At 39.6% G+C, this 23,080-nt stretch overlaps 1 protein-coding gene across 2 annotated transcripts in view; it reads right to left on the bottom strand.

The window, feature by feature from the left end:
* SRGAP1 (SLIT-ROBO Rho GTPase activating protein 1) overlaps positions 1–23,080 on the bottom strand; it is a 316,119-nt gene that overhangs the window by 99,466 nt on the left and 193,573 nt on the right. For both annotated transcript variants that reach the window (XM_043447019.1, XM_043447018.1), the window contains exons 5-6: positions 14,849–15,031; positions 14,246–14,374 (exon numbers count right to left, since the gene is read on the bottom strand). In XM_043447019.1, coding sequence (XP_043302954.1) covers positions 14,246–14,374; positions 14,849–15,031 — 312 coding nt within the window. The remainder of the gene's footprint in view (positions 1–14,245; positions 14,375–14,848; positions 15,032–23,080) is intronic.

The raw sequence follows: 23,080 nt of genomic DNA, 5'->3' as shown, positions 1-23,080 counted from the left end.
ATTTTTTCACATTGCATTTTAAGGGTATACTTTTAAAAGGAAAACAAGTATGAATATTGGTCAATTATAAATTACTGACAGAGTATTAAATCTATACATAAAAGCAATACAAATATAAAACTAGTGGTTTTAAATATACAAAAGCAGGTCATTCTTTTACAGTTCTCATGAAATTCAATCAATTCAACTTGATTCAATTCAGTTCAGCTCACTAATTGGCCATCTATAGATTCCTGGGCATTTGCTAGGCTCTAGGAATATGAAGACTAAGAACAGGGGTCCCCAACCTCCAGGATCTAATGCCTGATGATCTGAGGTTGAGCTGATGTAATCATAACAGGAAAAAAGTACACAGTAAATATAATGTGCTTGAATCATCCTGAAACCATCCCCCGCTCAAGTCTGTGGAAAGATTTTGTCTTCCATGAAGCCGATCCCTGGTGCCAGAAAGGCTGGACACCACTGGACTAGAACTTAGTAAAATATAATCTCCATTCTCAAGGAATTCAAGTTTAAGCTGTTCGTGTGTTTGCTACTAAAAGAGTGTTAGTACTTGACACTTAGGTAACACACAACTTGTTTCGTGCTTTATGAAGGTACAGATTTAATCACTGGCCTGTCCTTGTTGTGTTAAGTCACTTCCATCATGTCTGATTCTTTGCGACCCCGTGGACTGTAGCCCACCAGGCTCCTCTGTCCGTGGGATTCTCTAGGCAAGAATACTGGAGTGGGTTGCCACGCCCTTCTCCAGGGGACCAGGATTTAATCAATGGCCGGTCCTTAGACATGCCAACACCCTTGATTCCACCCTCCCCCTCCAATTTCAGAATGCTTCAACTTGGAATTTTTACATAAACATATTCTAAAGTCTTGCTTTTCAAAGTGTGGTCTGTGGCCCAGCAGCATGAGTATCGCCTGGAGCTTGTTAGAAATGCAGACTCTAGGGCCCACCCCTGATAGACTGATCTAGAATCTGAAGTTTAAAAAAGAAATCCACATGTTGATTCACACACGCACTAAGTCGGAGAAGCCCCGCACTGAAGCAGTCAAGGGTCTTTACTCTGTCCTTCGGGGTGCCATTTCTCCAGGTCAGAGAATCGACGTGATTAAAAATTTCTTGATGTAAAAGGGCAGACAGTAGTTGCCACATCACAATTACAAACGCAAGTAAAACACAGTTGTGAAATGTGACAATCAGCCTCTGCATTAATACATTTCCAGTGGAATCAGCTGCTCTCAAATACAGAGACTGATTTTCACTTGATTAAAAAATTCTAGCCTTGGATGAGCAAAGTCCTCTTTTGTTCCTCTTATTCCTCAAAAATCCATAATGGTTCTGTGTAGCAGTTTTATATACATCAGAGTGACTGAAAATTATTCTTTCAATAACCCCTCATCTTAGAAAAACATGAATTTGTAAAGAAAATGGCCTCATTTCTTTGAGATATTCTAGTGCTTCAACACACCCTACCATTCTAAAAGAATCAGATTCAACTTGACTTTAATGAAGCAGATCGTATAAGCTGCTTTATTTTATGAGTACAGATCCCAATGGAACTTAAGAGAAAATTGATATTGAGAGGAAAGAAACAATCCAGAGAAAATTCTTTTCCTCCCCTCCAAAAAAACCAGGTCTCTTTTCATTGTAAAAGAGAAAGGAAAACACAGAAGAATGAAGGAAAAAGAGGAAGAAAGAAATTCAACCCCAACTATCTACTTGAATTACAGCTCTGAAAAATACATACCAAATTCTCATTATTTCCAGATTTAGTTCACTCTTCAAATTTCTAAGTGTGGCTTCTTTAGGGGAGTAAATGTCAAGATTCTAAAAGTACCGGGGCATGTTTCTACATCCAGTTCAGCCAGGCAAACCTGGTGGGTCTGATCCCAGTAAGAGACCTTTGAATTCATTATGGTTTCCTAATAATTTAGGGAGAAGCATGCATGCATGCAGTTTAGTAACTGACTGGGGGTGCCTCTGGGACTTTGAGAACAACACTTAGATCTGTGACGAACTTTGATGGAAACTTTCCTCCTCTGACCTTTACCGGTACTTTTTAGTCTGTGAGGTCATGTAGCTGGCATGTTTTTGTTACTTGTGATAAGCAGCATTTTCTACACTCCAGGTTTTTAAACCATCCTGAACTTTAAAAGAAACAAGAAACAGGAATAAAATTCTTATTCAAGGTCTCCTGAGACAGCAAGGCCTGTCACAATCATTTTTTTTTTTTCTAAATTAGAAGCGAAAATGACACTGGATATGTTAAGATTCAAGATACTTGGTTAAAAGGCCTAAAGTAATTCTATGGAGCTTATGAATTATTAATGACAATATGAAAAGCCAGTTTTTGAACAAAGAGTTGAATTATAACCCAAGTGCATTTAATGATGAAAATACATAAGAAACCAATAAAATGTTTCATGAAAACAAAATAGTGTTGTTTGATGGATGAAAAATCTCTGAATGGATATATTAAATTATGGATTAAAGCTGGGGAAAGAAAGACTGTTGGAAGTTGAAGGGTGTATTTTTTTTTTTTTTCACATCCTATGAGCTGCCAAGATAGATTCCACTAGGCATTAGTCTAAATCACCACAGTAAGGCTAATTGCCTTAGGCAAAAGAGTTGCAAATAGGATAAAAAAATGAAGATAAAATTTAGGTATTGTGGCCTGTGACAAATACTTTCTCTTACCCCAAAGGTTGAGAGATCAGTTGAAGTATATACTTGGTGGATATAATGCCAGAATGTTAGGTATAACTGGATCATGGCTGTTCAAGGAGATAACTTGTTTTGGGGGGAAATAAACTCCACGACATGAGGAACCCTAGTGGGGTGGAAGTTTGGACTTAGATGGGATTACCATAATAGAACTCCATGGGAAATAAGTCCCACATACATGCTTCCGGAACAGTAATGGCCAATGTCATTTGTAAAGCAGCCTCCAGCCTGTATGTGACTCCAAAATTAAGTGGTTGTCATGAGAATGGAGAGGGAAGCAACCCGCGTAGAAGTATTCTATCTTAACATCATCACTCCTTTTAATAAGCTTGGCTTTGGCCATTCCAGAACCATGGATATTGGGTAAGGACTCGGTCTACCCTGTCTTTTTTTGAGTCTCTCTGAAAAATAGTGCAACCCAAGCAAACTGAACTGCAAAACACAGCTTTCACATGATGATGGGTAGCTTTCCCAGGACCAGAAATAGACATGCTCAGCGCTTTTACAGTAGATGCCAAATGAAGAAAGTTGAGTTCTTCTTCGTCCTTCACTAATCTCTCCTCTAGCTTTCACCCGAGATACCACTGACACATTTTGTGACAGAGAGGCATCTTGTGGGATTGAACTGGATGTCTAAACTACAAGCAAATTTTACATGCCTGTTTCCATGTCTGGGTTCCTGACAACCCAGAGCCGACAATTTAATTTTTATTCCTGCTTTAACAACTGCAGCCAAGCATTTAGCAAATGTTTGGAATTTCTCTTTAGCAAGGAAGAGGTCAAGATGGTACATTTGTGTGATAGGAACGGATACAAAGTAGGAAACAAGAGGAGGAGAACTGAGATTGCATACGCCGGAGCCCAGGAGGAGGCTGAAAAATCTTTTGTTGCCTAATACAGCTCCCATCCATAGGGGCAATCATTTCCTTTAGAGGAGCTGCACTGGATTCATTTTCCCACAGGTCAAACCTCTGTAACTACCCTGAGTCAAATCACAAGAGAGGAGAGAGAACAAATCAAGCAAGTCCCAATAAATACAGGTCAGGTGGTACATGCCATGAAGAAAACAAGTCAGAGGAACAGGGAGTGCTAGGGGGAAAGGGTGCTGCTATTTTATACAGGGCAGCTGGATGCCACATGAATGAAAAGAAGGAATCAGTCTTGGAAAGCTCTGAAACAAAGAGTGCTCTAGACAAAACATGAGAAAGGCCCCAGGCAAGAAAAAGCTGAGTGTGTGTGGGTAACAGAAAGGCCTGAAGCTTGCGGACCAAGAGGAATGTTGCAGGAGATGACGCGGAGTGGCAGGTGAGTGCCAGTTCACATAGGGTCTCGGTGAACAGCTTGAATTTTATTCTAATGAAGAGTTTTTAAATAGGGGTTACAGGTCTGATTTATCTTTTTTAGTACTTTGGTTTCTTGGAAAGAGAATGAACTATTGATTGGAAGGTCTTAGTGAAGCTGAACATCTTTCCTAAGGCCAGGTAAGAGATGAAGAGGCCTTGTCTAGGAGAATGAGAATGCAGGGAGTGAGAAATACCAAGGTTTGGGATATTTCGGACGGAGAGATAATATGATTATGTTCACGCATTTACATGTGGGGAATGAGAGAACTGAGTTTTTGGCCTGGGCAACTGAGTGGAATGTGGTATCATTTTCTGAGATGTAAACAATGGGTAAGAAAAAGTTATGTGTGCAGAGGATGATGATAACAGGGACAAACGTTCAAGACGCCTGTATACATCTGGATAGAGATGTCCAGGGGGTAGTGGACATGCATATATGAAGCCCAGGAAGATGATGAAGGCTGGTAGTAAAAATAAGATAAGATACCATAAGGACCATAAGATAGTATTGAGGCAAAGGACCAAGAGAAAAAACACCCAAGGATCATGTCTTAGGCAACTTTGAACACTCAGAGGTATAGCTGAGATGGAAAAGCCAGCACTGGAGTCTGAGAAACAGCAGCCTCTGCTGTGGTGGAACCAGGTGGATGCAATTCTTTAACAAAGGCCTGTGGCACCTCCCTTGGAAGGAATGTTTAAGGCCATCCACTTCGGTCACCCAACTCATTTCAGTTTTTAAATACCCTTTCTTCTATGAAGGGATAAAAACATTCATACATCAATTTACATGATAACTACACTGGCCTAACCCATTTAACATGATCTCTTTATAATTTTCCTAATAAGAGTTCAGGCCTAATGGGGACTGCAATATTAAAATTTGGCAGGTTTTCACGGATAAATCTTAATACTATTATGTACTGGGGGAAAAGTCAAACTAATTAAGGAAAATCTGAACTCTGAATAAGTTGCTTTTTAATTAAACATATGTGTGAGGATAAAAGTTTTGATGATGATTTAGCTGATGATTTAGAAATGATAAAAATAAACATGGCATGCAAAATATATAACCTAATTTCAATCTTATTCTGTACAAATGGCTAACAAAACACATGACAGAAATCTCTACCAAGAAAATTAGCTGGAGTAGGGGGATTCTGTAACAGTAAGATTTATCCTTCAAGCTTCAAAGTGATCGTAAACTTTTATTGGGAGTAACTGGAGACTGCAAAACTGTACTGAAAGGATGACAAATATTTTATTATTACAGGGCAGGTGCTCAGGGACAAAGCATTAATAGAATCTTACTGCTGAGGATTTTGTTTCCCTGACTGCCTTTTGAAGGTGGGTAGGTGTAGAACTGGACTGAGAGAGGCTACATTATCAGTTCGGCAATCTTAAAACCAGTTGTTTTAAGAATTTGAGATATACAGAGTGGTGAATATAATTCCAGATCAGAGATTCCTAGCATTAAGACTTGTACTCTCCCTAACTCTATTCTCTTAGCAAATCACAATCACTTAAACATTTTAGCAATCAATCAAAAATATTTGCTGCTTGTATGGTTTTTCTTCTGGTTGTAATACAACCTAATTTTTAAAGAATAATTAGCTATGGTCTCTTCCGCACTTAATGTTGGAGATATTTAATGACAACAGATACAAAATCTATTATTTTCAAAACTACAATCTATTTTACTCTATAATATGCCGTTAAACTCCCAAATCAATTAAATTTCCTTTGCCCAATACTTGCAATTCATATTAATTTTTTAGAATGACATAATAAAAACCTGACTATAAAATTAACTTTGTTCACTTCCCAACTGATGCCAAAATAAGATACTGTTCACTCGACAAACTAAAATTTACTTAGAACTTTCTACATAGAGGAATTTTAACAGTCTTCTGCTTAAATGACCCTCTGGATTAACTAACCCTCAGTTCATTCTATAAAGCAGAGGTCAGCCAACTGGCCTATGAGCAAAATCCAGCCCATGACCTGACATAATAGATGAAGGTTGATTGCAACACAACCACGTCCATGTGCTTACTTACTATCTGTGGCTACTTCCGCACTAGACTTGAGTAGGGACAAAGACCGTAAGGCTCACAAAGTCTAAAATATTTGCTATCTGACCCCTTACAGAGAGTTTGTGAACTCCTGCTCCAAAGCACAGTGACAAATGCCAAGGCACTGTGAACACGTAGAGAACAGCTAATAGGCTCTCTCTAATGTGCTATGCTTAGTCACTCAGTCGTGTCCGACTCTTCGTGACCCCATAGATTGTAGACCCCAGGCTCCTCTGTCCATGGGGATTGTCCAGGCAAGAATACTGGAATGGGTTGCCATGCCCTCCTCCAGGGGGATCTTCCCAACCCAGCGATCGAACCCAGGTCTCCGGCATTGCAGGTAGATTCTTTACCATCTGAGCCACCAGGGAATATTTTTGCTCAATTTGTCTAGGCTTTCAAGAGCTGACGGTACAGTATTTATACCATTTGTATTTATTATAATTAAATATTGAACGGATAACATAGTTGAGAAAAGAGTTGTTGAAAGATAAGAGTAAACAAAACTGTTACCAAATTAGTTATCAATTGCCAACTATGCAAGATCGTGAAAACATTGTAAATATTCACAATATTTTTTCTTGCATGATAAAAAACTCAAAAGTAGAAATCACAGGTAATACACAATGGGGGTTGGTGTACAAAGGAAGACTATTTAAAACTCTGTACAAAAAGATAAATCATAATTTAAAAACTGGCAAGTTCAAGTACACTGGTGTACTTTAGATTAAAATATTTCAGGCTGGTTTTTATGATGTTTTCTAACTCTCTGCTTTTTCTGTTTCTAAATGTAAAACATGCCAAATTTACAGATAAGTGTCAAACATATACAGTAAGCTCTCCATATCTGTGGGTGTCACATCCATGGATATGAAGGGCTGACTAACTCTAAGGGATTTGAGAACCTTTGGATTTTGATATCCATGGGGGGGTCCTGGAACCAATTTCCCACAGAAACAAAGGGCAACTGCATTCTTTCAAATAAATAAAGCATTAGAGATATTTCATAATTCCTCTGCCTCCCTCCTCCCTCAATGCAAACCCTTCCCATCTCCCTAAAGATAACACAGTATCTGGAGTAGCCAAACTTAACATTGATAGGTAAAGGTGAAGTTTAACTAAAACAGGTAAAATTTGAATTATTAAATTAACATAAAAACATTAGATCATCTCCATGTCTATAGGAAAGACTTGAAATTTACTATCAAAGTGCTGAATTATTAAAGTTTTTAGACCTGTAGTAATTAACAAAAGAGGATTCCATTAAATAAGGTGACAAAGATATATAAGTTAATAGTCTGAAGTATCTGAAAATATTTTCTTAAATTGTCATTATTAACTTATACTCTTCCAAGGAGCAAGCTAAGATCATGGCATCTGGTCCCATCACTTCATGGCAAACAGATGGGGAAACAATGGAAACAGTGAGAGACTTAATTTTTTTTGGCTCCAAATCACTGCAGATGGTAACTGAAACCATGAAATTAAAAGACGTTTGCTCCTTGGAAGAAAAGCTATGACCAACTTAGACAGCATATTAAAAAGCAGAGACATTACTTTGCCAACAAAGGTCCATCTAGTCATGGCTATGGTGTTTCCAGTTGTCTTGTATAGATGTGAGTGTTGAACTATAAAGAAAGCTGAGCACCAAAGAATTGATGCTTTTGAACTGTGGTGTTGGAGAAGACTCTTGAGAGTCCCTTGGACTGCAAGGAGATCCAACCAGTCCATCCTAAAGGAAATCAGTCCTGAGTATTCATTGGAAGGACTGATGGTGAAGCTGAAACTCCAATACTTTGGCCACCTGATGCGAAGAACTGACTCATTGGAAAAGACCCTGATGCTGGGAAAAATTGAAGGTGGGAGAAGAAGGGGACAACAGAGGATGAGATAGTTGGATGGCATCACCAACTCAATGGACATGAGTTTGAGCAAGCTCTGGGAGTTGGTGATGGACAGGGAGGCCTGGCGTGCTGCAGTCCATGGGGTTGCAAAGAGTTAGATACAACTGAGTGACTGTAGTGAAATGAAGACACGAGCATCTTAATTTCATGGCTGCAGTCACTGCCCACAGTGATTTTTGGAGCTTGTCCTCAGAAGAAAAGCTATGACAAACCTACAGAGCATATTAAAAAGCAGAGACATCACTTTGCTGACAGAAGTCCATCTAGTCAAAGCTATGGTTTTTCCAGGAGTCTTATACAGATGTGAGAGTTGGACTATAAAGAAAGCTGAGCACCGAAGAATTGATGGTTTCAAACTGTGGCACTAGAGGAGACTCTTGAGAGTCCCTTGGACAGCAAGGAGATCAAACCAGTCAATCTTAAAGGAAATCAACCCGAATTTTCACTGGAAGGACTGAGGCTGAAGCTGAAGCTCCAATACTTTGGCTGCCTGATGTACTTACTCATTGGAAAGGACCCTGATGCTGGGAAAGATCGAGGGCAGGAGAAGGGGACGACAGAGGATGAGGCCATTATATGGCATCACTGACTCAGTGGACATGAATTTGAGCAAACTCTGGGAGACAGTGAAGGACAGGGAAGCCTGGTGTGCTTCCCTGCCCATGGGGTGGCAAAGAGTCGGATATGACTGAGTAACTGAACAACAATTCGTACTCTTAAGAAAGCATTTCATTGACCAAGAGTAAATTATTGCTCAGATGTTGCTGAGTAAGAAATTAGTAGATTCCCCTGGAGAAGGAAATGGCGACCCACTCCAGTATTCTTGCCTGGAAAATTCCATGGACAGAGGAATCTGACAGGCTACAGACCATGGGATCGCAAAGAGTTGGCCACGACTGAGCACATCAGCAATTTAATAAAATCCAAATTCAAGAGGTTTAAGAATATCCAGAGTCTGTTGCAAGGAGAAAAAACTAAACTCTATGATGGAGGAATCAGAGATATACCACTGTAAGCTACTGATCAGTTTCAATATTACTATTGGTGCATTAAACTTATGTTGTTATACACCTACTTAAAATGCAGCAATACCACCCATGATGTATTCCGTTGCAAAGTGCTTAACTTGAATCCATAAAGTCTATGGATGTGTGTTTGCTTTGTAGGAAATAGAGGGGATGGAGAAATGGGCTAAATAACACCACAACAACTTATCACACAAATTGAGAGGCTGGGACTTTCTCTGAAATGACTGTCTCCTCAACAACTGTCTCTTCAACAAGGGACTTGGCTGGATAAAAACAGACTGAAGGGACACATCACACAGATGCAATGTGTGACCCTAAATTGGATCTGGTCTTAACATACCAGCTGAGAAACATTTTGGGGGGTCACAGATGAGAATACAGTCTGGTTATCAGATGAAATGGAAATTTTCTGAAATGGAAGGATGGAGATCAATGACTAGACAAAGTGAGTTATAAAGCCGTTTGTAAAATGTGATTTTGTACTCTCTGTACGATCTAAAAATGTATGCGTGGACACAGAAAAAGTCTACATTTTAATAGTGACCATTTTAGGCAGTAACTATGTGATCATTTTATTTTTGCTTCTAGTATTTTCTAGATATCTATAATAATGTACTGCTTCTATCATAATACAAAGACTAGCTTTAAAATATAAATTCTATGGAAAATTTATATGACTTTTTAAATATCAATTCATCATCATCTATCATAGAAAATTTATGAGACAGATACAGACTTGAGCAGAAGCCTTGGGAGACTGGAGATTTGTGTAAAAAAGGTCTCAACTTGAATTCTTTGACTATGTATAATGCTTTGATCTAATCAAGATATTTAGTATCTTCTGTGTCCTTTCACATACAAAATGTTTTAAAGCACATTAAAAATATTGTCTTAACTTTTTCTCACTAGAGGTTATAACGACCCTTCTAATAATTATTAGATAGCTCAGTATAAAAGGCGTTTTGCTAAATAGGCTCATAAAGCATAAAAGATTCCAGTTGCCTTTGCATTATAATCAGTTTCTTTTTCACTATGAAAGGTCAAGCTTAATGATTTTTAGGATTACCACTATATATGCAAATTGGATTCCTGGAAAACAAGCAGCCATTTCAGAAAGTACAGAGTCACACTCTGATTGCCTTAAAAGTGAGTCAACGAATAGGAATTAGAATTCTCACTAAGAGTACTCAGTTTCTTTTGAATATGACAATATATTAATACCAATTTCACATCATTTCTTTTAAAATTCATATTTAAGTTGTAGCATTTGAGAACTGTTCACATTTTATTTATTTTCTTTTAACTGTTCACATTTTAAGTTTAAGGCTGATCTTTAAAAAAAATTCAGCTATTTGAAAACAGTTGGCATATTTAACTATTATTTATTTAAAACAGAATTATTTCAACCTAGAGGTTAAAGTCTGAGTTTGAAACCCAACATAGCTGTGTAACGTTGGGGAAGTTACACGGTGTAGCTCAGCCTCAGTCAGTTCTCTAAATCTATAAAACGGAGAAAATAGTATTTACCTCACAAAGTTATAATGACTAGATGAGATTATGCTTAGAAACCTAGGTGCCTGTCACATAGTAAGAGGTCAATAAATATCTACAAACATGATGGTGACTCATATAAACTTGACATGTTCTTCTTGTCCTATATATCCTAATAGTATCGATGCTACCGAACATCTCCATATGGATGCTCCATTGGTATCTCAACCTTACTATCAATAGATGTAGCAGAAATACTGCTCCTCTCCAGGGTCCCCATGTCAGCAACGGGTATTATCATTAACCTAGTTATTCAAGACCTGAGCTAGGAGTAATTTTTATCCTTTTCAAAAAACAAACAAACAAAAAAATAAAACCCCCACCACTCTAATTTTCTCTTAGTTCTGTTTTCAATACATTTTTAATCCAAACACTTCTCACAGGTTTATCACCATCATGCCAGTCCAAGGCAGCATCATCTCTAGCCTGGAAAAGCAGACTCTAGATATAGCTTGCATTTTTCACACTTGTCCTCCTCACCCACCTTAGCCTATTTTCTACCCAGAAGTCAGAGTGAGTCTTTCAAATGTAAACTAGGTCATGTCACTTCCTTGCTTAAAACCCTTCAAAGGCTTAAAACCCTTGTTTAAAACCCTTCTATGGCTTCACCTCAAACTAAGAACAAAATCTAGCCTCTTTTCCTTGCCCCAAGACCCCTAAATGACTGGGCTTCTGCCTCCCTTCACTCCCAGCACCTTTTCCTCACTCGCTCCACTCCAGCCATCCTGGCCTCTTGCTATTCCTCCAGCACCTTGAACTTGCCAAACACACCTCCAACTCTATACCTGTAGACTTGCCAGTCCTTCTGTATGAGTGATTTCTTCCCTGTTGGCAATAAAGCTTGCAGCTCACTTTTCTGCTCAAACATCAGGCTTTTTTGACCACATCGTCAAAAAAGCACCCCCATGGCTCTAGTTTATTTTTCTTCACGGCACTGTTACTATTACAATGTACTACAATAAGCATTAATTTATATACATATTAAATATGCCCATATTACACACATATCACATACAGATAATGTACATTGTTTATGGCTTGTCTCCCCAGCTAGCACAAAACACCACGGAGGTGAGGACTCTGTTTATGGCTGGATCCCCATTATCAAGAACAGTGCTTGGCACCTTGTAGGTATTAAAGAAGTACTTTTCAAGATCAGGGACTTCCCTGGTGGCTGAGATGGTACAGAATCTGCCTGCAATGCAGGAGACCTGGGTTTTATCTCTGGGTGGGGAAGACCCGCTGGAGAAGGGAATGGCACCCCACTCCAGTATTCTTGCCTGGAGAATCCCATGGACAGAGGAGCCTGGTGGGCTACAGTCCATGGGGTCGCAAAGAGTCAGACACGGTTGAGGGACTGACACTTTCACACTTCCTTTCAAGATTAACTTATCCTCATACTAAATTGGCTTGGGTTTAGCCAAATACTCCAGTCACTAAAATAAGCCCTAAACAAAACAAGCAAGCGGGTGCTCAGGGCTGGTGCACTGGGAAGACCCAGAGGGATGGGATAGAGAGGGAGGCGGGAGGGGGGATCGGGATGGGGAACACATGTAAATCCATGGCAGATTCGTGTCAATGTATGGCAAAAACCACTACAATACTATAAAGTAATTAGCCTCCAACGAATAAAAATGGGAAAAAAAAAGAGCAAAATAGGCAAAAAAACAAACAAACAAAAAAAACAAGCAAGCAGAGTTGTTACACAGAGTTAGTTCTATATCCCATCTATTTTGCAGAATCCTTACAGATCTAAGTTTGAAAATAGGGCTCAGAATTTTTTAAAAAATTTTTATTCAGGAAAACTAACAGCAATCTAGCAGAAAAAAAAATCCTTTTATTTCATCAGAGTGCTAGAAGAAAAAAAACAATTTTTTTTAAAGCTTCTGTATTTAAAATAATTAAGTGCAACTAAGACCTGATGCAGTCAAGTAAGTAAATGTTTAATAACTAATAGCTAAATATGTAGACTTAACTCACTACAAAAATAGTTGCCTTAAACTACTATATGTCTAAACTATGATACACTATGAGCCACAGAAAATAATTTTATATTATCATCACTGAATTCAATCACTGCAAAGCAGAATATGAGGAAAATTCCAGCAGATAACTCTGTACTTACATCACACTATGAGCCACAGAAAATAATTTTATATTATCATCACTGAATTCAATCACTGCAAGGCAGAATATGAGTAAAATTCCAGCAGATAACTCTGTACTTACATCACTCTTTATCTTTTATTTTCAGATGCTGGTGTTTTTGGACACAGGATTTTTGTCTATTTCATCTTTGCATCTTCTACAGTGTTAGCACTATGATTGGGCTACTCATTGGACAATTTCTGATTGAAAGGATGAATGATGCTGACGGCCAGAGTTGGTAGTAAACATTATACGAACATAATAATAGTTAAATACTTGAAAAGTGAAAGTGTTGGTCACTCAGTTGTGTTTGCCTCTTTGTGACCCATTTGTAGCCCTCCAGGTTCCTCTGTCCATGGAATTCTCCAGGCAAGAATCCTGGAGTGTGTAGCCATTCCTACTTGCAGATTTCCAAATGAGCCCAGTTAGTGTTTTTATATCATATCCTGTTAGATAATAAAAGTGGTTTCTGTGTATTCTATTTTGCTTCACAGTATCTATCACAATTGTCATAAAGCAATCATTTGCATGGTCATTCGCTTCACACCTGGCTTTTCCACTTTAAATTCCAAGGGGTGAGAAGTGTACATTTAGGGACTTTCCTGGTGATCCAGAGGCTAAGACTCTGAGCTCCCAATGCAGGGGGCCTGGGTTTGATCCTAGGTCTGGGAACTAGATTCCACATGCTGCAACTGAGAATTCTGCAGGCTGCAACTAAAGACCCAGTGCAGCCAAATAAAGTAAAAAAAAAAAAAAAGAACTGTATATTTATAGCTTTTCAGAGCCTTAGCATCTCATAATAGTAGGGGCTCAATAAATATATTTTAAATCAATGAATGAAGTTAGGGCTGTGCTACTGCATCATTTGAAAATGCCTGGAGTCCCTTCCCAGCTAGTTTTCTGGATACTGACAGCTTTACAGAACTTCCTAGCTTATTCTTCAGTGGTTTTAGGGTGCACAGTGTTTCACGTGCATCTTAAAATTTGTAGTATCTTAGTGCATACAAGGAGATCAAACCAGTCAATCCCAAAGGAAATCAACCCTGAATATTCATTGGAAGGCATGATGCTAAAGCTCCAATACTTTGGAAACCTGATGTGAAGAGCCAACTCACTAAAAAGACCCTGATGCTGGGAAAGACTGAAGGCAGGTGGAGAAGGAGATGAAAGAAGATGAGATGGCTGGATAGCATCATCACTGACCCAATGGACATAAGTTCGAACAAACTCTGGGAGATGGTAAAGGACAGGGAAACCCAGTGTGCTGCAATAGATGGGGTCGCAAAGGGTTGGACACGACTTAGCGACTGAACAACAACAATAAATCCTATGCAGTGTAATTTGCAGCATTCCCCCTCCACCGAGAATTACATAAAATAACATTGTTTTAATAAATGACAGTATTTTAGAATCAAGGAAAAAGGGTTATTGCTAACTCCACCTTGATGTGAAAAATATAAAAACTTCAAGTACTTACATCAATTAAATCTGAAAGATCATGAATATAATACTTGAAAACTGAGGCATTGGTTGCTTCAAGGGTTAGGAGATATTCATTCCGTGCCTTAATCGACTTAAGCTTGTTTTCCGAATATTTTGCTTGTCTCTGGAAATGAAGAAGATCCACGAATTGGGATAAACAATAGTCATTTTAAAATCAGACAGGGAAACATACATGAATTTCTATTCATCTAAACGATTTATTCTACATATATAAATGACCTTCCAAGTCCTTTGAGAAAAGTACAATTTGAATCTGATTTAAATAAATGAAAATTGCCCAGCGACGGGGAATAGCAGCAATGTATTTGGGCGTCAGGCCCATTTGCAATGAAATCTGTTTTGTTAATATTCAAAATTCTCTACATTGTGTACTAGATACTTGGCATTTACCACTAAACAATGTCCAGCTGTTATTACATGATTTTTATGTTTCTTAAACATTTTTCATCCCCATGGGAGGAAATGCATGTCATTTCACAGTAATTTACAACGTGTGTCTATCAGCTGTTAAATCACTCTTTCTAGGTTTGTCACCTCCAGGGAGGGCAGAAGGGCTCTACAGTTTAGTTTTACTTACTTTTTCCTTCATTTTTTCAATTTTTTTCACCGAGCTTCGCCGCTGATGTCTCTCTTCCAGTCTAATATGGAAGACTGGATCACCAGCCCTGCCAATTTGCTTCTCTTCTTGTTTCTCAGCCTCTTTCAGTTTGCTCTCTGCGCTGATGCTCTCGGCGTGATACATATGGTATGTTTTCATCACCTATGAAAATGTGACCCAAATTGTTAAAAGATGTTCGTCTGTAACTTAGGGAATGGAAACCATTATATGACGTGTATGTTAAAGATATCACCTTCCAACTGGCAGAGGTTGAGCCAGATTGTTAGTAAAATAGATAACAGATACACTGTTCCTTTTACATAAAGCAAACAGAAATATGCAGATTCACCTGCCAGGAAGAGGCATTTAGGAACAGACTGTGATGAAAAAATGATTGACAGAGTCTTGTGTGTACTTTCAGTGTACTTAAAAAGTTCCCTGAAGCTTGAAAGTGTTTCTCTAAAATCTCCTCTGAATTATTAATTTGCAGAATAAACCATCACACACGGATAAATTTTAGCTAAACTTCGGAATTACAAAAAACTCCAAATAAGTATCAGTCCCGTTCAGCCTCTCAGTCATGTCTGACTCTGCGACCCCGTGAACCGCAGCACGCCAGGCCTCCCTGTCCATCACCAACTCCCGGAGTTTACCCAAACTCATGTCCATCAAGTCGGAGATGCCATCTAGCCATCTCGTCCTCTGTCATCCCCTTCTCCTCCTGCCCCCAATCCCTCCCAGCATCAGGGTCTTTTCCAATGAGTCAACTCTTCGTATGAGGTGGCCAAAGTATTCGAGTTTCAGCTTCAGCATCAGTCCTTCCAATGAGTACCCAGGACTGATCTCCTTTAGGATGGACTGGTTGGATCTCCTTGCAGTCCAAGGGACTCTCAAGAGTCTTCTCCAACACCACAGTTCAAAAGCATCAGTTCTTCGGTGCTCAGCTTTCTTCACAGAATAAGTATAGCCCTTACTAAAAGGACTATATTGCTTAAAATCTACTTGTCAAAATATAAAACGTAAATGTAAGGTTCATATATGGTTTTAGGGAAAAAAACTTTTCTTAAGCACAAAGTAATATTTTATGTTCAATGTAGAAAACATGTTGAAAAAACAAAGTAAAATAAAAAGTAAAAAATAAAAAAGCATATGATTTTGGTACACTGCTATTCAGTCTTTTTTCCATGAAAACACACACACACACACACACACACATACTCTTCTTCATTTTAAAATGACATATATCACTTCTCCTTCAAAAAAAATCTGGATCATACTATGTAATTTTTAGTCTCCTACATCCTTTTCCTCTTAAAAATATCAACATTTCTCTATACCACAAAACATTCCTCTAAAAGATCTGTATAATATTTCCTTATACCAATTCTCTATTATTGAACATTTTAGAATATTTCACTTATTGCTTTTTATAAATAAAATTGTGTTTAAAACCCTTCATATATAGTGTATCTTGTTTCTCTTAGAAATGGTACATGTAATTTGCATTTTAATAGATATAGGAATATACAGAAGATGAAATTTTGTAATGTATCCTTCCCATGTATATTATAAATATATAATTAACCCTAATTTAAATTTTTTTAATTAAAAAAAGTTGAAAGGTATGGTGATTCCAATGCAGCTAATGTCTCAAGGAATATCTGAAAATTCAGCAACCAAGTAATCAGTGCGAGTACATTCTCAAAAATGATGTCAAATTCTCATCCACATAAAACAGATTTTATTTCATCTGTAAATGACTGTAAGTTATCCAGAGCTAACTTTATAACTAAGGTATAACTGTGTTCAAGAGATTGATGTAATGTTTTAAAGTAAGGAACTTGATTTTTCTTGTTTCAAATATGAGCTTTAAAATAGTCTGAGGGCTCCAAGCATCACTAGAATAAATATATTTATTTAGGTGGAACCCAATTGCTTTTTTTTCCATAGGTTATACGTAAAAGGTAGAAAAGGGTTCAGCTTAACGCACATCCTCCAGATGACTATTTGAAGAGCAAAATTTGGGGTTAATGAGGAACCTTTACTTATTCTCATAAAATCTGATAAAATCTCATAAAATCATAAGCTAGCAAATTACGTCAAAGGCACTGCTGAACAAGAACAAAGTGTGGGTTAAACCACAAAGTCGGGGCGACTTTTCCCTGAGCTGGGTGTAACTGCAAAGTTGTCTGTTTTTAGTTAATTATCAAATCTATCCAGAGAGGGGGAGTTTGGTTGGCTACTCCAGTTTGAAAGAAAAATAAGATAGCATTAGGAAGCAGCTGGGGAATGAAAAGGGAGTCACCCTGCAGCTGGGCAAACAGCAAGGTCAATGAATCTATTACAAACCTTGCATTTCTAGGCTTGGCTCTGTTTATATTCCCCGCCTGAAGCAAACCCACATGCCATTTGGGTCTTGGTTCCAGTTACATCTTTAAATGAGAGGGTGAAAAACACCAATCACTCACACACACACACACACACACACACACACACACACCCATACGCAGTTGCTCATCTGTCTTCTTGCTGCTAGACAGAAAGGAAGAAATGAGAACACATAAACTCCCATCAAAGATGGATGAAAAGGCATCTCAGACAGACCAGGGTAACTGAGAAATCTTGATTTTAAATACTTTCTGAGGAAGAGACCTCAACTCCAGACTCTTGCAGAGGCCTAGTGTAAGCAGGTAATTGGCACTAACTAAACTTTAGGGCTTCCCTGATCGCTCAGTTGGTAAAGAATCTGCCTGCAATTCAGGAGACCTCGGTTTGATTCCTGGGTTGCGAAGATCCACTGGAGAAGGGATAGGCTACAGACTCCAGTATTCCTGGGCTTCCCTTGCGGCTCAGCTGGTAAAGAATCTGCCTGCAATGCGGGAGACCTGGGTTTGATCCCTGGGTTGGGAAGATCTCCTGGAGGAGGGAACGGCTACCCACCCCAGTATTCTGGCCTGGAGAATTCCACGGACTGTATAGTCCACGGGGTTCCCAAAGGGTCGGACACGACTGAGCGACTTTCATTTTCACTTCCAAGGTTTATGAACTAAGCATCCCAAGCAGGCAGCTAGCATGGCATTTGCTTAACTAGCCTGCGTTAAAAGGAAAATGTTTGAGTCTGACAACACTACTAGCGAGAAGAGGGTGTAAATATCATAACGTGGTTCAGGACAATAGCTGAGGATTCTCCACCCAGTTCAATGGTAATTTCCAGAAAGGTAATCTCTTTGTTCCAACTTCCCAATTTGACTTAGGGTTTCCACTGTTCTCAAAAATGTCAACAGTTACAATGAATGAATTTTAAAAGTTGGGGAGAAAAACACTAAAAGCTTCTAGAGAACTCTAATTGCAGATAATGAATGCCAGTAAAAACTTCATTATTTAAAATGTAAGCTGTTGACAGAAGTTAAATGTGTTTTGTATTTAAAAGACAGTTCTCTCTTTTTCAGAGAAGTAAAAGAAAGCGTTTGAATATAGGCTGCAAAGAAAAGAGCAGCTTCTCCATCAGCTTAACGCAAACATAAGCCATTGCATACCAAGTAACACAACAGGCATATATCCATTTAAATGTACTCCAATAGCATATTTCCCCATTTGAATACTTTTCTACCAAAACCTCATGCATAATTCTCCATTGAAAATACTCAATTTATCTTTCCTGCAAGAAGAATATAGTCAAGTAGAAAGTGACCACATCATACATTTCTTTGTGAGACTGTGAAATCCTGCACAAAAATTTTGGACAGAAACTTAATTTTTTTTTTTCCTTACTGACAGACCTATACAACGGATCTGACATTGCTCTTGTACTTTAAATCAAAATAATAAAAATATCTGTAGTAAATATCAATATTCAGTGTAAAGAAATCATGAGGTATCTGAAAACTATCCATGTGTTGGAGATGAATGGATTATGGGTATAAATTCTACTTTTTGACTTCTGGCTCAGAAGTTAGAAGACATGGTTCCTGGAATGGATCTACCAGATGTGGGGTGTGGACAGTTATTTAACACTTCTGCCTACCTTACAAGGTTGTTGAGAATACCCAACTATATGTGGCCCCTGTGTGCGGGTACAAATGAAGCCATACTGAGTATTTACTACATATGTATGTATATATTTATGTATACAATCTATTCCACTAATACATATGTGTACATATATGCAATATATAATTAGCTAAACAAGCATTATGTAATGCCTACTACGTGCCAGACATTGTTCTAAGCATTTCCCAAATAATAGCTTATTTAATCTTTCTGATGACATCACTGACTCAATGGACATGAATCTGAGCAAACTCCAGGATATAGTGAAGGACAGGGAAGCCTGGTCTGCTGCAGTCCATGGGGTGGCAAAGAGTAGGACATGACTTAGCAACTAAGCAACAATCCCTCTAAAAATGCTTATTAGGTACATACCTTTATTCACCCCATATTACAAATGAGAAAAGTGAGGCACAGAGAGGTTAAGTAATTTCCTCAAGGTCACACAGCTGGTAACTGGCAGAGCAACGGGTGGTACCCTAGCAGTCTGGCTCCAGATTCAGTGTTCTAGACTGCTGTGCCACAATCTTTGGAAAGTTGAATGCACTGTATAAACAGAAGGTCTCTTTATCTGGGGGATATAGTTACTCCTAGTCATATTCAGAAATGGAGAAAAAGAAGGAATGAAAGATAAGTATTTATTCATTCCACATTTGTAATGAAAACTTGGTGTCCAGGGTAGTGGATGGATAATTGAGTTGAAGAATAAGACTAGAGAAGTTAGCATGAACCAGATGAGAAGAGCCTTGATATCCCAACTACTTAAGCAGTATAGAATTTATTCTGCAGGTGTTAGTGAATCTACAGAAATGTAAACAGTAGGGTCAAAGCAGTACCTTAGCACTAATCCAGTGAAGACAGACAGGATCGTTTAGGGTGTGAAGTGACTTCATTTAGCACGAAGAAGAGGGGGTGGAAAGGAGGAAAGAGAATTCAGAATGGCAGCTACAGGGCTTTTTCTCTGTTCTCACTCTCTCGGACCTTTGCTTAAACTTGACTTGACTCCCTGCACCATGGAGTTCAAATGCTCTTACACTCTGGCTCTAACAAGTGATCTGGAACACTAACAAGTGATCTAACCAGTGATCAAGGAACACAAGTGATCTGAGTCGATCACTTAACTTCTGCCTCAGAATACTTCCCTGCCTCTGTGGCCTTTCCGCCCTACAACCCAACCTTACTGCCTGGAATGCCCGTCCCCAGCATCCCTTCCCGGTACCATTTTGACTCATCCTCCAAGTCAAGGTCAAAGGTCAACCAACTGCTGAGTGTTCCCTGGTTTCCCAGTCAAAGCGGTCTTGTTCTTCTGACCTCAGAGACCTACTTCCTGACACCACCTGAGAATCGGCCAATGTGTTACAGATGTTTGTGTACCATTCGGTAGTATCATGGATTGTCCTGTAAATTCAGTGAACCCACTAAAAGGATCTCGTGTGCTAAGTCACTTTAGTTGTGTCTGACTCTTTTCGGCCTTATATACCGTAGCCCGCCAGGCCCCTCCATCCATGGGATTCTCCAGGCAAGAATACTGCAGTGGGCTGCCATTCTCTTCCAGGGGATTTTCCTGACCCAGGGATACAATCCGCGTCTCTTAGTCTCCTGCATTGGCAGGCGGGTCCCTTACCACCAGCACCACCTAGGAAGCCCCAGGTATCCTAGGCACCTCTAGGTTCTTAATGCTACCTTACATACAGGAGGAATAAAATACGGATCTGGTGAGAAACAAATGAAGGACAGGAATCCTTTTGTATTCAGCTTTGGGCTTCCCTGGTGGCTCAGAGGTTAAAGCGTCTGCCTGCAATGCGAGAGACCTGAGTTCAATCCCTGGGTCGGGAAGATCCCCTGGAGGAGGAAATGGCAACCCACTCCAGTATTCTTGCCTGGAGAATCCCATGGATGGAGGAGCCTGGTGGGCTACAGTCCACAGGGTCGTAAAGAGTCGGACACGACTGAGCGATATATGGGTATATGGGTCTATTCATTTAACAAAAACTATGTGACTGGCATTGTTCCCCTCCATCCCTGGTATCCAAAACAGTGCCACCAGTAAATACCCAGGACTGGACTGATGGGATAGCAAATAGTTCTAAATCATTTGTGAAGTACACTTAGCATTAGGATTTACAGCATCTCAAAAAAAAAAAAGATGTCGTGGTTGGGGTGGGGGGATGCTGGTGAAAAAAAGTATGTTAGTATTTCCTAATTCCATACATGTGTGTGCATGCTCAGTCACTCCCATGTCTGACTCTTTGCCACCTCATGGACTGTAGCTCGCCAGGCTCCTCTGTTAATGGGATTGTTCAGGCAAGAATATTGGAGTGGGTTGCCATTTCCTACTCCAGGGGATCTTCCTGACCCAGGGCTTAAACTCGCGTCTCTTACATCTCCTGCATTGGCAGGCGGGTTCTTCACCATTAGTGCTACCTGGGAAGCCCACTTCCATACTCTGCCTATTGTTCTACTAAATCTATCAATTGCAGAAAGCTCTTCATAAAAACGACATTCTTTAGGTTTCCTTAAATATCAACAACCGAAGGTAAAGATCCCTTTTCTATCAATATAATCAATACATGACTGGGCTCTAACTGTAACTGAATTTCTGCCAGTGCCAGATTAACAAAAACATCAGGGTAGGACCATCACTTCGGAAATCCATTCTCAGGAAGATCTCAGGTTCATGGGGAAGGCAGGGCTTCCGGTCAACCCTAGGCTGAGCTGCAAGCCTGGCCCCTCCAGGGGCCCACAGAACCCCAGTTCCTCCGTCTAGGCTGTGGGCTCTGCTGAGCCAAGCTGTGTCTATGGAGCTTAGTTTAGACAGGGGTGGTGGGCAGGAACTACCTTGAAGAGAGCATCCTAACACTGCATGCTGGGATCTTTACACCTGCAACCTTATGCTTTCCTGCCCTGTAGCCAATCCTGGAGATAAACATAGAGCCAGGCAGACCTGGATCTGAGTTCTTGTGCTACTGGTTATCAGCTGGGCAAGTTGCTTAACTTTCTTGAGCTCCAGTTTCTCCAAGGCAAAATGGAGATTAAGTGATACAACGCATGGGAAGCACATAACAGGGTGGGCAGTTCTTTCTTGACAGTTTCTAAGGTATGGTGTAGAAGTAAGCATGTGGCCTCTGAGATCAGACTAATTGGTTTCAGATCCCGGCTGTAGGCAGAGAGGTGCAGGTCACTGCCCCTCACAAAGACAAAGCAGCTAGAGAACTAAGAACAACAAAAGCAGACCCCATGGAGGTGTCTCCTGCTGCTTCACATTGCAACTTGGCCTAGCCAAAACCTCTTAAAAACTCACAGGCCAGTGATGAGTACCCAGGAGTTGATGGCATAGATACTTGCATGTTCATAAAACATGCCACCAGAAATCACACTCAGAAAGGCTTCTAGTCTCTTTGCAATGTCCCCTCATCATGTTGTTGCCATTGTTCAGTTTCTCAGTTGCGTCGGACTCTTTGCTATCCCATGGACTGCAGCACGCCAGGCCTCTCTTTCCCTTACCATCTCCCGGAGTTTGCTCAAACTCAAGCCCATTGAGTCGGTGATACTATCCAATCATCTCATCCTCTGTCGTCCCCTTCTGTTCCTGCCCTCAATCTCTTCCAGCATCAGGGTCTTTTCCAATAAGTTGCCTCTTTGCATCAGGTTGCCAAAGTACTGGAGCTTCAGCTTCAGCATCAGTCCAGTGAATATTCAGGGTTGATTTCCTTTATGATTGATTGGTTTGATCTCCTTGCTTTTCCAAGGGACTCTCAAGAGTCTTCTCCAGCACCACAGCTTGAAGGCATCAATTCTTCGGCACTCAGCCTTTTTTATTGTCCAGCTTTCACATCCATACATGACTACTAGAAAAACCAAAGCTTTGATTATAGCTTTGATTTTGACCTTTGTAGGCAAAGCAATGTCTTTGCTTTTTAACACGCTCCCTAAGTTTGCCATTGTTTTTCTTCCAAGGAGCAAGAGTCTTTTAATTTCATCATGAGCATTTGTTTTTTGGTATGCTGATAGTTACTGTAAAATTAAGGGTAATTTACTGGAAAATTACCCAGGTTTCAGAGAGCAGTGTATACTGATCACTGAACAGCTACTGAGTATCCATAAGCAAGGCATTGTGCAAGAGATGAAAGACATAAAGCCTAACCAGTAAAGACACAAAGACAG

This window comes from Cervus canadensis, chromosome 25 (assembly GCF_019320065.1).
Source record: "Cervus canadensis isolate Bull #8, Minnesota chromosome 25, ASM1932006v1, whole genome shotgun sequence".
NCBI classification, from domain to species: Eukaryota; Metazoa; Chordata; class Mammalia; order Artiodactyla; family Cervidae; genus Cervus; species Cervus canadensis.
The sequence above is the reverse complement of the archived record's forward strand: the minus strand, read 5'-3'. Positions and strand labels throughout refer to the sequence as shown.